The sequence below is a fragment of the Stegodyphus dumicola genome, chromosome 5 (genome assembly GCF_044657685.1).
Source record: "Stegodyphus dumicola isolate Sdum_Otavi_A_Nest chromosome 5, ASM4465768v1".
NCBI lineage: Eukaryota > Metazoa > Arthropoda > Arachnida > Araneae > Eresidae > Stegodyphus > Stegodyphus dumicola.
The window spans coordinates 95,775,301-95,791,905 of NC_140772.1; the positions used below are offsets into that span (position 1 = coordinate 95,775,301).

Below are 16,605 nucleotides of genomic sequence, written 5' to 3' on the forward strand. Positions count from 1 at the left end.
ATGGTTCAATGATGTCATTTTCTTCCATTTCTTTCAGATTTCCAACCTCTTCCTATTTTGTGAATGGCAGACGTCTGGGATGTTGCTTGATCGGAGAGTGATCCCCCGTATCAATTTAACTTTTCATCACTTTTGTGCAGCCAACATCTCTAGATAATAAAATAATACATCTTCAAATTCTTTAATTGTTTTCTCTGCCGCACGTATTTCTTCGTTGTTTACGTTTGCATTATAAAGAAGTTCTTCCATTAATTTCCTAGAATTCAGAATTGCAGGTATGGCTTTGTAAAGGAAAGTAACTGGAGTGCATATTGCTAGGACTTCACCCTTTTAGATGGTTCTTGTCTGTGGCTAACATTTTTCACTCTCACAGGGACGAAGTCTCTTGAAAGATCTACTAATATCGAGGCCACTAATACATTCGTTGGGCTATTTTCAGATTATTCAGTTATTCCAAATTTGAAGCTATTGCTTGCTATGCAGCCGGTTATTAATAATTCTGTCACTGGAGGGATAGTGACATCTGTTTTTGTTGTTACTTGGTGAGATGAAAGAATGCGGTTTTTGATTTCAAACACAGTTATATCTTCCTTTGTAGAATGCATTTCGTTATATTTAAAATCCAGTATAAATTCGTACTTCCGCAAAAAAGTCCAGTCCGATTATTAATTTATCTGCGATGTTAGCGACGAAAGCCAGGTGGTGGTAGTTCTTAAATCCGAAGGTAATGGACATGTTAATTTTGCCTTCAAACGGAATCTTGTCACCCGTCACTGTCTGTAAAGTCATACAGTGCGGAGTCCAACTCAACGTTTCGTTCAATTCCCGAGCTACATCTGTTCTAACGATGGTTACATTTGCTCCTGTATCGATGATCATCTTACGAAGATGCTTATTTATGTATCCTTAGACGGAACACTCCGTTATTTTCGCCGCTCATTTAAGAGATCTGGAAAACTTTCAAATAGGCTGCATCTCCGCCTGTCAACTTCCGCCCCGTGAGATTGTCGCTTTTTAGCTTTCCTTGTTCGGGTCCCTAGTTCCTGCAGAGATGTCCTTCCAGTCCGCAATTACAGCAGTTCTTTCTTTTCAGTTTTCTTGTATGCTGGAGTAACTAGAGTGCATATTCTTAATGTCCCAGAATCTCTCTTATTACTTCTCTCAGTTTTGCGACATCAAAATTTGGAGCTTCTATTTTTGAGCCGCTTTTGTTACTAATAGGATGGCGATCTTTTCGAATCACTTGTTGAGCCAACTCAAACTTCATGGCGTAGACCAAGGTAGATTTTAGGTCTTTCAGATCCGCCAGTCTGAGAGCCTTCTGAAGTTTCGCATCCTTGACTGCACTGAGATTTTCGCAGAGATCAGGTGGACAAACCGGATATACTTGATCCGACAACCTCTCAATATCAGTCACCAGTTCATGAAGGCTTTCTTGATTTTATGATGGCGAAGTTTTAACTGCAGGTGTCTAGTCTTTTACACATTTTCCCCGAATATCAGTTCTAGCTGAATCGAGAGGGCGTTGAATTTTGAAATATGCTTTCATAGAACTTCTAAGATATCTGCAGCATCGCCTCGGAGTAATGCAGTCTAATGGGAGATCTTGATGTGGTAATCTCTCTTGTTATCTTCCGCCACGATCGAAAACTGGGTCTTATATACATTCCATGACGATTTTTCATCGTATGTGCTTGGTTTGATTACCGTATGAGAATAAAGAGGGAGAACATTAAAAATCTTAATGTTCGTTCTTTGGCTCAGTCCTTTTTTCAAAGTGTAAGATTCCAACCTGTGTACCTTCAAGTTACAGTTACAGTTGAGGAACCTTAAGAAAAGGTAAGCGAATAACCGCTTAGTTCAGAGAGATAGAAACATAAACATACGGAGGGTTAATTACCCTTTATTATTCGAAATAAAGTTAACAGACGACTCAAACTTAGGCTTAAAGATGAACTTCTAAATATTAGTGACGTTTCTTGGAGTTACAATGAAGCCTCCAGTTGGGCCTTGAACTCAGGAATAATAATCAATAAAACTTAACCAAAAAGATATAGCCAAAGCTACCAAGTTTCTAACAAAGTCCGCCCCTTAATGCTAACTAATGGCGAAGCTACCAAGGGCTTTAAGTACGGCCGAGCGTAATAATACCTTAAGAGAGAGTAGCCTAAAAAGGCGAATGCGCGCTAGTCAGAATCTCTGGCTCTCTAACGAAGTCAGTAGAACTTGACAGTTAAATACTTATCCTCATTCAAACGAGATTCTGAAAGTACGTTCTTTCAGAAGTTGTAAGGTGAAATTCAGGAAGATAGGAAAGTAACTTTTAACTAAAATTTAACTGTTAGAAAAATTAACATAAACCTTACAAAAGCATCTACTTCTTTCCGGAACTTTCTCAATTTTTCTTCCACATCTGCCATTTGGGCTCCAGTTTCCTCTAACTGTTCCTTTTCTTTCTTTTATGTCTTCTAATTGAGCTTCGGTTTCCTCTGTAAGTTCCACCATGTAATGTTTAATCTTGTTTTCCTGCACTTTCATATGTTGGATTTGCTCTTGCAGCTTTTCTTGTCCGGCTTTTACTTCTTCTTGACCCGATTTTATTTCGCTCTTGATCTCCGCCTTCATCTACTCCTGTTCAGCTTTCACAGCTGCTAACATGTCCATCAAGGATTTCAGTTTTTCCGCCATGGCTTTCTCTTGCTAGTTGGTCACTCGCATCCTCTCACAAACTCCACTCCTGTCACCAGTTGTTGTATTCTACGGTTTCGTGGATTTGGAGTGATTGATGACAACACTTGATGAAGAATAAAACACTATTCGTCAGTATTTCTTAGGACAGTTCCAAAGACACGTTACAGTCGTCGAAAAACTACGATAAACACCCTGAAACAATCAGCAACACAGTCTTCGGGCTATCAGGCAATAACGGTGAAGACAGCTTCACGGTAAAGTGCTAAAGTACAGCTCTCCACTCGGTCGATCGCTCTCAAGCTAATCTCTGAACTCAAAGCACTACTACTGAACTCAACAGACTCAAAATACTCTTCACGAGAAAACTGCTACTCCACGTACAGGCAGGGTATTTATAGGTTTTGACCTGCCTTCGAGAAAATTCACGTAAAGACCGGTAAGAATTCGTTTTAAAATGTTCTCGCTCCGTCTATGACATATTACCAATTTTGTGGCGAAATGGGTGACTTCGTGCAAAATCTGGCAACCCTACCCCGCTTTGCGGGGAAGCTATATTTCCGCAGCTGGGCAATTCGTAACAATACTTTAAATAAATAATACTGTAATTTCTGAAAGCAGGTTACGAGAGCAAATTCAGTAACCAAGGAATTTTCGTTTATCGGTTAAAGTACATCAAGCATGCAAAAATATAGATTTTTGAAGCAGAACAGAAAATATATATATAGTTTTTCAAACCAGAAATACCTCAGTATCTAAGACTTTTACAACTAATGAGAATTATATATTTGAACTCTTTACTACTCGCGTGAACTCATACAGAAAACGTCCCACACAGTGTATTTTGTATACCACATATATTTAAATTTCTGGAAATATAAATTAATTTTATGTCAAAGAAAATACTACTGTAATATAATAATTAAAATGTCTTCTTAACTTAACGTGTGTGGATATTTTTAAGCAATGTAAATTTGTAACATGTATATTATTAACTTAATCTTTCATATGCAGTAGAAAGGTAATAAAACAAGAAAAAAAAAAAAATAGAAAAACATATCATAAAATAAACAACTTTAACTCTGCTCTAATATATTCATACCCAGTTACATCTTAAATGCTTATAAAGTAACAATTTATTCATTATTTCATAAAAAAACATTTTTACACTTGCCAACTTTTGTACAATGCAACTTCCCAAACCATCATGTTGCAGGCCCAACGTTTTATGGTATCAACTCTATAGTTAGACCCAGTTACAGGAAACACAAAAGCCCGAAATCGTTTTGTTGATAGGCCATGGTATACTTCATTTCGCCGTGGTGTTTCATTTCTTCTTTTGTAACTGTCCAGCATTCCTCTCATTGTAAATGGCAGACTGGGTAACTCAGTTCTTTCTTCTAAATGGCATTTCATAAGATCCAGGTCCAATTTTTTAGAAACAACCATGATTTAGGCTGTTAGAATTTCATAGAATTTGTATAATTTATCTTAGCAATATTTAACAGATGAAAAATTATAGAAAGAAGCCATTTTGTATTATTCTTGAAACAGCATAGCTTCGATACATATCTAGTCAGCTGTATCAACTCCTTCTTTTGCTGAGTTATAAAAAACAGCCTAAGTTCAGGCTATTATTATTATTATTATTATCATTATTATTATTATTATGTATCGGTTTGGAGGAGGTTATGCAGTCAAAATAAAAATGTAATTGATTTAATTCGTTTTGGAACGACATTTTATAGGTGCACAAAAAGGGAGGTTCACAACTACATGTTTTTGCAGTTCTATTTACAAAATTTAAACGCTTTGAAGTTACTAATTTTTGAGTTATACGAAGTACATGCATACATACGTACGAATGCATATACAGACCACATGAAAAAAATCTCTTCTGAATCCATTCTAAATCTTCTTTGCGACCCATTTTAGGAAAAAAGAGCCTTTTATCCTGTCCTTGTGTACAGATCACGCAAAAACTTCGTTAAATTGCATTCGTTAGCGGTCGATAGATATTTTCGCTGACATAAGATATCTGAAAATTTTCGCGATTTCAATACTTCCTTTACTTCTTACAAGGAAATAAAAAGAAAGAAGCAATAAATGAAATCTTGAAATAATATATTTTCCCGGTGCGTTGTATTCCAGACGCAAGATTTTACCTCGTGATTTACCACGATTTACCAAGATCTGACCACTATTTTTCATGTGGTGTTATTCTCTTCTCCAAATAAGAACTCTAATTTTTCATTTCTCAGTCTACGGCTGTACAACTGAACATAGTTCTTTCTTTCTCTTTTTTTCTTTTTATTTCCGTTTTATTTTAACACTTTGACTGCTAACTTGATTTTATACTTCACGACAGCATTTCCAAAAGTGTCGTGAAGAATTTACAATGTGGTTTTGAATAACTTTATTCAGAGATTTTTTTTTCATTTTTATTTCTCCTATACCTTTTTAATTCATTCTTTTGCCTAATTTTGGTTATATTGCATTTTTCAATGTTTCCCGTTTTAGACTACAAGCTTTCCATTTCCATTTTAGGCTGCAAGCGTTTCATTCGTTTGAAATTATTTTTTTCTCAGTTTGGCAGCATTTGTTGTGTATAAATTATCTTTTTATTTATTTTATTTTTAGGTAAATTTCCTTCTAAAGAAAAGTAATTTAGATTTCCACAAATTTTTACTTTAGAATATTTTTTACTTTTTATTTACTTTAGTTACTTTTGATTTACAATGCTTTCTTAGTAGTAATGCATTTCTTTTGCTTCAAAATTTATTTATATATTTATTTATTACATTATTTTTAATTTACCTGAAAAAATTCAATTACTTAACACTTAATTCAATCGTATGTCCGACTTATAGCCATGAGAAATGCATAACATAACTCCAAACAATACTGAATGTTAGTACTTCACGCAATATTTTAATAATCTCATTCTTACCTGATACAGGATTTCTTTTATCATAATTTTCATCCCATGCTAAATGGATAGAAGACGTTGTCTTATCTACGACCATGAGCGGAGGTGCCTGGGGAGGATCTACGTAAGAGGATTAAATCTTCATTCTCGAGATATTTAACAAGCTCTTAAAGGCAACGCAAATACATTTCATTACTGAAAAGGTAAATTACTTAACATGGTAAAGATGAAAATTATTGCAGTTATTGAAGTTTTAGTGAATGTAAATATTCTCAGTACAGATTCAGTAAAACAGAGGGTGACAAAACAAAGACAACATCAATAGATAGGAGATAAATACTATAAATGTATATTTAAAATTATGGATTTAATGGGAAACAATTTTCTGATTCTTTTTGTTTAGATTATTCATGATGAAGTGAGATGGATAGATGATAAAAGTTGATAATGAAGAAAAATATTATGCTAGATATGCGTCGATCTCATTGCGATAAAAATTCTTGTATACATAATTTTAAATTTTGTTTATTTATACAGATTGTAAAGCCAAATCTAAACTAATGCGATGCGTTCTAAATGCAATAACTCGTTCACAAAGAGTTATTATAAAGCCATTAAACATAACATTTCAATATTATTTTCATACTGAAATCTTTATTATATTTCTTATTAAGGATTAAAAATTATCTCGCTTTGCAGAATATAAATATATAGAGTTTTTGATGCATTGAAAAGTTCGTTTAACAATGTTTTTTTCGTAACTGCCTCATTCAAGATCTTATTAAATTTTATCTACATAGCAAATTAACACATTTTAAATATATTATATGGTTGTCTCCATAAGCATTGTCCCTTAAAAGTGTTCATCAAGAATTAATCCGCAGAAGAGAAATTTGGTGATCATCAATTAAATGATTTAAAAACTATGGTTTCTAAAATTTATCGATTTAACTAATCAGTGGTAATTAAGAGCATATTTTTGATTCATAAAATACTTGAGTGGCTTTCATAAAATACTTGAATGGCTGTTAATCATTCTAAATTATCGTTAATTTTGCTTTCATTGATGATCATCATGGAATTTGAAATTCATCATTAATTTTGGTTTTTGGTTTTCAATAATGACAAAATTCAGTTACAACTCAGTAATTTTTCGGAATAGTTAGCAATAATCCATGTTAAGTTTTTCATAAATGATTCGCAAGTTTAAATAGTAACTAGGAAGGATTGTTTATTAATCGGTTAAAACACAGAAGTACTTGTTTAAGGCAGGATTGGCAAACTTAACTTATTTATCACTAAACGCTTATTTTTTTGTTCCTTTATTTACTGGACTTGGCATGACATAATTGGGCTCTAAATCAAAATTTTATTAGTTAAAATCCTTATAGCTAAAGTATGCAGTTTTTTTCCATTAAAACCTCCAAACGAGGAAATTTGTAAGCAACTATCAATTTGCAATTCAAATTAAATTACAGGCTTTATGCAGAATACCTGAAAAATGTGCAACAGAAATAGTTTTTCTCTTACATTTATCTTAGACGTATTTCCTGTTGCAAAGTGTCTCAGAACAAAGTACAATACGTAATGAAAATATTCCATTGTTGGTTTTATGGCGGGCGTATGTATAAGAAATACATTTTTATATGTATGTTTTGTGTAGAAAACGTTCTAAATATTTAAATACTCTGCACAATTTAGTAAATCATGAAAAGTTCCAGAGTTTGACGAGAAAATCTATGAACGCATAGAAAACTGAATTTCGTGATAACAAAATAACTTTACAGTCCTTATTACTATTACTAACAGGAATTTACGATGTTTTGATTATGCTCAAACAGCAGCTTTAATATCAAAGTTCTTCATTTTAGAAATTAATTTTTTTTCTGACTACAACAAGATTCATTATTTAGTTTTTATGCAGCCATATGAATGTATTTAGTCTGCATACTGTAGAAATTTTGCACATAAAGGTTGTAGAATATTTTGCATTTAATTTATTAATATTCAGTGAATATTTTACTGGAATTTTTTGTAAGAAGGAACACATAAAATATTTAGTTGCATATTTACATAAAACTCCCGGGCTGAAGAGAAAAGCAGTTTTCATAAAACTTAGTGCAGGGCTTTGATAAACTTTAAAACTAAGACGTGATATATATAAAATCAGTGTTTAACAAGTTTTTTTTTGTTTTTTCTGTTAAGACACTCTGTAGACTTTGTTATCGAATATCTTTTATAACCATACACACCAGCTGTAAGAGTCTTTATGCAGCCTGCATTTTCACAACCGTTGGTCGAAAACACAGGATCTCAATTAATAAAATACTTTAAATAAGAAAAATGTTTAAGTCACAGCATTTTTATATAAAAAAAATCCATTTTGTAAAAACTTCTAAATCTCTGCGTCCTGTCCCTATAGTTGTATTTAATAAACGTTTGCCCATATTCTAAAAAATAAAATACAGGAAATTTGCAACAAAAAGTGATCGTGTTATTTAATTTTAAAATTTGAGCCCATGCTTACAGGTGAAATATTTAACAGTAAAATATTTAAATTTGTACGCAACTAAAAATAAAATATCAGTTTAGAAAAGATATTTTATGTTAATAAATTAAGTGCAGTACTTCTATGCAAGTTATTCTGAAACTGAGAATGTTAGATAATTCGTGTTCTAGAAGATACTGTCAAACTTCAAATTTGAGATACAGGTAATTTATAATATTATTTGCAGAAATTAAAATTAAAAACTATTTCTAGTCTATTCTTTTATATTACCCTTTGTTTATGAGCGTGATGTAATAAAACGGTCTATAAATATTATTAACGTATGTTTAACATTTAAAAACTTATAAATTCTGAGTGTGAAAATACTTTTGGTATACTAAATGTAGTAAAATCATAAATTAAAAAATGTCTCAGGAGGTAACTTACAATATCAGTCATATATATCAAATCAATATCAGTCGTATATAATATCAGTAATATAACTTACAATATCAGTCATATATATCAAATCAATATCAGTCATATAACTTACAATATCCGTCATATATATGACATCAATATCAGTCAAATATAATATCAGTCATATATATTAAACGAAAAAAAACTCATCCTTGAATAATTTTCATTTTAGCCGACCTCTCAAAAGAAGCCGAGAAAGGTGTCAAAAAACCCAAATTTTAAAATTAAATACCTCAATCAGTGTTTATCGTATGAGGTTCAAATACTTTTTTATGAGGTTCAAATACTATAAAAATTCAAATTTTTATCGTGGGTATAAACATTTACTAAATATAACTACAGGGCTCGGAGTAGAGTATACAAAGGTAAAGATTTCATAATTTTTACAAAATTTATGTTTTGAAACTCGAAAAGGCAAATACATAAATATTTGTGTGGTTTAAAACCTTTTCGTAGCACGAAGTATATGTGCATGACAGCGAAAATAGCCAACCATGAGCAACGGTTGCGAAAATAAAGCTCTCATGAGCACTTTTACGGATACGGGGTGTAAAAAATTTTATTTGATTTTTGAAATGATTATTCTAATTGGATATTTATGGGATATTTGATATTCGAAATGAACTAATTTATTCTATTTTGTAATGACATAAAAAATTGACCTTGTATGTTTAAATACATTTGTTTCCAATTCTTTTTTTTAACTTACACATATTTTGAAGTAAAATAAAATAATGAGCATACAAATTTTCAAATAATTAAAATGATACGAAAATGTACTCAGAAATTGCTTTTAAAGATAAAGATATATTCAGAACGCGCTTTTAAACAGATAAAACAAACATAAACTTCTTATTTATTTATGACTTTAAAAGAATAAAAATTTCTATAGTTACCATTTTCAAGGGTTTTTACTAAAAAGTCATCAGATGGGGGTCCTGCGCCTTTGGAATTGAATGCCTGTACTACAACATTGTATTCAGTGTTTCTTCTTAAACCAGTCACGTGACATTCTTCTTTGAAACCTTCACCAATTTCTAAAGTTTTGTACACAAAAGACTCTGTTGTTCCAGCTACCTTATAGCCAACATAATATCCCTTCAATACCCCATGCTGAAGATCAGGGCTTGGAGGCTATAAAAGAGAGAACAAATTATAAAAAGAGCTAAAAATTCACTCAAATCTTTTTCTGTTCAAATTTGTCATCGTTTTCTGTACAATGATAGAATTTAATGGATAAATGTGAATTTTAGAGAAATTATAAGTAAAATTGGAGACCCGTTGCATTTACTGTGGATTAAATATTGACATAATTAATATGCGGTTAATTTCAAGTTTAATGTGCTCTTTCTTAATATAAAATTGCATAATTTAATGCGTTTCTTATCACAATAATATTATGATTTTTTGCGTTATGTAATAATGAATTCGAACGCATGAATCAGGAGTTTTCACAATTTCAAATAACTTTGTGAAGATAAAACTTTATAAAATCAGCACTACATTGACACTGACGTTACAGAAAAATTCTGTACACTTTCAGGCAGCATGAAAGAGGTCCCTCAAAAGTTCTAGAGCAAAAATCTTCTGAGTTGCAGTACAGGTAAGAAGCAATTACCCTTCAAAATGTCTAAAGCAAAAATCTTCTGAGTTGCAGTGTAGGTCAGAAGCAATTACTTAAATAGAGAAAAAAAAGGAATAAATAAGCAATAAGTAAAGAGGCAAGAACCCTGCCATTATCTATCCAAGAAAGGAGAAATCTAAGGATTAACAGACAATGAGGAAATGCTTTGCAACATTTCGGAGGGGTCCACTAGCAGCGTGTGGTTAAGTCGCTGAACATTGGTAGTTCGGTCGGAAGCTCAATTCCTCCGAACGGGTGGCTAATTAAAGAATACTAATAATTTAAAAATTGACAAAAGTAACAGATATTTCCAATATTTTGCCCAAAGTATTGTAAGAAACTATTGTACGTAATTTGAAATGTTGGACTCAATTTCAAATCTCTAAAACCTGTATGACATGACAATATGTAGAAGAGAGCAGTTCGAGTCATTGTGCAAACAGATGTGAAGCATCTTTTGACCTCTCGGCCAAATGTCACATTTTCAGAAATGAAGCTTCGATGTCTTCGGTAAGAAATAAATGCCTGGCATGCCACAATTACCTTATTCGCCAGATTTCTTATTCCTCTATTATTAAGATCAGTTCAATATTTTCATATTCTAGGAGATCAATATGTTTAGAAAATTCGATGCGAATATGACAGATATGACAGTTACAAAAGTGATATTCTCTGAATCCTTCCGTGAGTGCTGGAGCAAATGTGCATGTTTTGATGGATGTTGTTTAGAAATTGATTAGGTAAGAATTTATTTACATTTCAAACAGAGAAGCCCTACGAAAATTTTCGGGAAGTAATAGTATAATAATAGTAACATAGATAACATACGAGTAACATAGACAAATAATAGTAACATAGTTCAGCAATTCACAATGCTTCTACAAAAGATAAATACATCAATATCTTTTTAATGAAAAATATGAATTTTCAAAGAAAGACGCCTTCATATAGGCAACTCACTATAAAAGTGTGACACCTTCATACAAGTCGGCTACTGTTCAAAAAGCGCAGAAAAATCTATATAACATGCCTACATCCTCTTTCAAATCAGTTTCGTACCTGTGAGGCAACTTCCATAAGGCTGTGGGCATTCTCACGCCAGAGTACCTTTCTAAGTGCAATTTTCTATAATATGAAGTTGTTTAGGACTATGCCCAACATAAATAGAGGGAGCTTACCTATGTAATGGAGCAGTGTTCTGAAGTGGTCTCTTCGAAACAGCCTACACCAGTATTTATCCAAAAGTTTGCAAATGAAAGATTTATATAGCAAAATTAGGCAAAGCAATAAACCATTAAATTTGGAGTTGAATTTAGTCATGGCTCTACCGATTTCGAGGACTAACTACTACAGGTCCTTCTTCATCAGGATCATAGAAATCTATCAGAGAAGTCTTCACCAGAGCAGATATTTTTGCTGTTGATGAAGAGGGATCTGTACGTGTTTGTGCTCGAAATGAGCAGACTTTTGATTAAAATCTACGCCAAGCACAAGGTTTGTTGTTTTGACTAATTTTATGTTTTGCTTTGGTATGTTTCGCTTTTTTTATTTACATAGTGATTTCTTTTGTTGTATTTCACTACATACATATCTGAATACCGTTTATTTCGCCGAAAATTCTTTGTTTTTTGAAATTCTATGTTTGCAGACTCTTATGTGATGATATTTTGCGCCAGTATTTTAACTGCTATGGATACAAGCATTAGGTCTTCTAAATCTTCTGAATTTAAACTTTAAATGTAGAATATCGAACATGTTTTTCTTCCATTAGATTCGTAATAAGGATTCTTCCTCCATGATGATTGTTCTCACTATGAAAATGTTAACATTTTAAATGGCTTCTCTTCGTTGGTAGTAGCTTGTTTTCCCGTGTAATCAAGCACAAAGAGTAATCTGGCGACTAGAAGTCTCTCTCTTTTATTCATACACACTCTGTGAATTTCGGCTTCTCCTTTCAAGAAAGTATTTAGCATATTTTCAATACAGATGGTACAGAGCATTTGAATTTGGATTACTTCCAAATATTCATATGCAAAATTCATTTCGTTAAAATGATCTAAATTTTTCCTTTACTTAGAATAAAAATAGGCCCTGATAATGTAAAAATGATGCTAGCAAAGTAACGAGGTTTTCAATGATATATTTAAACAGTTCAAAAGTATTTATAAAACACCAGAATAGTTGTAACTGCAGTAAGGCTTTTAAAACTTACTCAGTTAGAACGATTCATTCAGAACTGAGAATTCTCAATGGAGTCACTGGATCTTCTTAAAATAGCCTTTAATCTGTGGATTGATACTTTTCTGATAATTAATCATGTGCCATTACTTTGTCTTGAAATTAACTTGAAGTTTTATGGGCAGCTTATATAATTTTCATTTGCTCTTTTGCGAGTAAATGAAATTATTTTGAAACAAAGATTTTCTACTGTTCTTTATTCTATGCATTGTCTTACTTAAAGTCAACAACTTTTTTCGAAGATATTTAAATTATTTCTTGCAATTTATCCTCTAGTGAAATAATGCAAATGCATTATTGATATCGATAGGACTGTATTTAGGATAAGGATCTATTTTTACACATAGATGACTTAAATAAATGGAATGAAATTTATGCTTAATTTTAGAGATTCTAGTAACGTAACTCTAACGGTTTAGATTTGTGAACTAGTTGAGTATGATATATATTAACCTTTATCTACATGTGTTTGTTTATTTATGTACACAGGGAGAAGAGAAGGAAAGACAGAGAGGTTGCCAGATATATATTGTTTCGAGCTACCAGTTTCAAAGATTCAACGTTAAAGTATTTCGAAGTATCTAAGGTATAGTGTCTTCTACCTTCACATCCATAAATATTAAACAATGAGCAGAACTGACAAAGGATACATAAAACTCGCTAAGAAAAATAATTGAAGAGGAAATCAACATGACCTGAGAAAATATAAGGAGAAGAAAGAAGAACTTTTAAGAATATTACAAATTTTGAAAAATTATCAGTGATTAGCGGGGTACAGCATGCTAACCATTGGACTAAGGATAAACGAGAAATGTTTTTAGCTCAAAGCGGCGGTAGCCCAGGAGGCTCAAAAACAGCATTTTATTTATTTATTATAAACGGCGAAACAATTTTTAAATTGTTGCCATCAAATATTATCGCCCTGTATTATATTTAAAGAAATTAAATAATGAAGAATCTGCATGAATGTATGTATGTTTCTCGCATTGTGAAAAAACGACAGTACCTAGAACCACCAAATTTTTTAACGTAATTCTCCACCCGACCATGGACACCTGGAGACTCTAATTTTGAAATTCGAATTTGTTTTTTTATCTAGTTTATATTTGGAAAATTTTAAAGAATTTTTGATTAACAACCTCAACGATTTCAAAGCAAGCAGTGGCAACAGTGTACATAAAGTTCCAGCACGTGAGACTGTCTGTTGGAAATTCTAAAAATATGCTGTTTATAATTATTTATGATATTGCTGTTAAATTGAATTTTATGTGGTTTAAGTGCAGAGAACATGATATTTAACAAATAAAGGTAACACACAAAAATGTTATGAAAAGTCCGTTTGGGCGTAACATAAAATCTGAAAGCTTTCGTCTCTTTTTTTGTATTTTATATTTTATAATTTTTTTGGTATTTTATAATTTTTTTACATAAAGACAAAATAAAAGTAAAAGCGTATATGAAAGCGAATAAAAGTAAAAGCGTATATGAAAGTAGATTATAATAGACTACTTGGTCGCATGGATGATAAATCATAACTTAGCACTGTAATAATGGTATGGCGAGGAAATTACATAGCCAGAATTTAATCTGCAGGAACTGATTTCATAAGAAAGTTTAACAGATTGATAATAATACTTGAAGACGGTACCAGTTCGAACAACCCCCCCCCAGGGAGTCGACGTAGGGAACTCTGCGAAGCTTCTCGCTAGGATCTGTACGTAGGCAGTCTCGGCCACGGGGGTATAAAATTTATGAATTTAGTGGTTTTGAAAACCCCGTATAGGTCACTTATTTCCCGGCCCGGTGGTCCGGCACGTCCTAGCGCGGCGTGAATCTAGTAAACCGGGGGTGGGCGGGTTCGCTGGGTAATGTCCTACTGCGACGGGCAGACCGAGCGACTGGTAGGTAGCAAATTAACGACCAGTGCCGTTTGGTAAACAGCAGGAGGTGCGCCACTCTTTCCGAGGGGCAAGAGCGGAGGTTGAACCTTCTCACCTTGTTCTGAAGGGAGAGTGGACCTGTAAATGCGGTTCAGTCTCGCGAGGCAGGGAAGCCTGAAACTTACTTACCAGTTCGAACAAATGCTACTAAATCGGTGATATTTCTTCAATGATCTCGCTAGATAAGCAGGAAAAATTAGCACTTTATTATGAAAATACACGAAATATAATAGAATAATTAGCTGTTAATAGCTCAAAGAGAACACGGATATTAAGCAACTCCTCTTTAGCTCACGGGAGTGTTGTCAATTACCGAAATAACTTCATAAAATAACCTCTAAATTGCAACTAGATTAGCGCTTAAAGTGCTAAATTTCCCAGATGAATAACAATTAGCAAATAAACAAATAAATAAAATTAAAATAAAGTCAGTAATAAATGTTATGGTTTCTTCATCTGTTTAAAATGTAAGAAGTTGTACAAAGATATTACACGAAATTACTCTTCCTCATTCACAAGGCTAATTTCCCGTTATTTCTCAGTGCGGATGAATGAAGAGGGTTTAGCTAGCACGGCATGGTGGCCTAATGATATAATTCTCGCTTTAGGTGGGAAAGATTCCGGGTTCAAGTCTTAGCCGAGCCAGAGCTCTGTGACATTTCTAGGCTGGATTTATATAACATCGGCAATTGTTTAGAGATAATCCCAAAGGTTATTAATTATTCTAACATTGTGCGACTTTTTTTTAAAATTATTGCCATTTAAAAAAAAGCAAAGCTGTGTTTTAAGATTAATAGCCCTTTCGGGCCAAAAAATCTGAATCCATTAAGATTTTAACGATCGCCCAAAAGAGCTCTTCATAAGTTTAAGGCTGTTTATCAGTAGAGATTATCGATAGAGATGACTCAGGGGGGGGGGAACAGCGAAACATTTTATAGGATATCAGATGAATATGCATTTAGAGTAACATAGTAACATTATCTTCTATATATTAGAAAGTTAAAAAGTGTGTAACATTATTCCATAAAAATAATTAATATTTTAATTAGGTATATCATGAATTAAATGCATTTTAATTCATTAAAAGTTAAATCAATTATATTCAAAAGTTAAAAAATACCAGTATTTTTAAGAGCTGCGTCTGCTTTTGAATAATTTAGCTTCTTAAATAACAGAGATGTTATAAATGGGATAAGAATATTTTACATTTTTTCGATTAGCAACTGAGTTGAATGAAAAGTGAAAGCATACATTTAAGTGAAACAACGTGAAATCGTCTTTCAAGAATAATAGCCTTTTCAAGCTATTAATTTTCAAATTCTGAAATTAACATTTTCTAACCATCTTTCTTTAATGATTTATGTAACTATTGCTTTAATAGAAGGATCATTTTCAAAACAAAAATCTTAAAACAGAAGAAATATGGCTGATCAAAAGTTATTAAATTGTCTTTCGCATTTGCAATCGAGCATAAAGAGGCAAAGAATATGGGACTGAAAAATATAACGGATTCTTTTACGGCAACAAAAACGCGCGAGGCTGTGTATTGGAAATTCTCTGGTAATGTATTTCATGAATTCATTCATTGGTGCGAAGTTATTAACATGTTTTATTTTGTTTACTAATTACATTTAAGATTGTTTCTGTGTAGTTTTGCTGTTAGTAAATTTTGTTCATCATTAAGACAGTCTTGAATTGTTTAAAAACATTAAACAAAACTCAATTATTTGACTAAAATGGTTTTTCACTTCCTAATTATTTAGGCTAATGATATTTATACTTATTTAAATTTGTGCCTAAGGGCCCACGATTTCCAGCCATGCCATTGTACAACAAATCTGTTTTCAGGTCCTGGAGGGTTCTGGAAGTGAAACGAAGAGTTGCAACTGTTCTCCCAAGATAAATTCAGGCAGGTTCTGTAGGGCTTAGTCTTGAAATTTAACTAGTCAATAGTACTTTCGATAAGTGTTTTCATTTCCAAGATTTCCAGCCTCCCTTTCCAGATTTCCTATGTGGAAGAGCTTCACAATAATAAAAATGAAATGAGAGATATATGAACCCCTTTAAATTAGAATATAATGCTATCAGATGTTTTTCCTACAACTTCGCTCCTCCAATATAATTCGTGCCCACCAGATCTCTGCTGCACTGGTCCACTTCTCAGATGTTAGGGGACAGGTAGAACGCCAAGAATTAGTGTTTAAGCTGAATCGAGTCT

The 16,605-nt window shown here is 32.6% G+C and overlaps 1 protein-coding gene across 3 annotated transcripts in view; it reads right to left on the reverse strand.

The window, feature by feature from the left end:
• The window catches only part of LOC118197664 (cell adhesion molecule Dscam1-like), a 927,954-nt gene that overhangs the window by 113,982 nt on the left and 797,367 nt on the right, over nt 1-16,605 (reverse strand). For all 3 annotated transcript variants that reach the window (XM_085816877.1, XM_085816876.1, XM_085816875.1), the window contains exons 17-18: nt 9,482-9,719; nt 5,639-5,737 (exon numbers count right to left, since the gene is read on the reverse strand). In XM_085816877.1, coding sequence (XP_085673003.1) covers nt 5,639-5,737; nt 9,482-9,719 — 337 coding nt within the window. The remainder of the gene's footprint in view (nt 1-5,638; nt 5,738-9,481; nt 9,720-16,605) is intronic.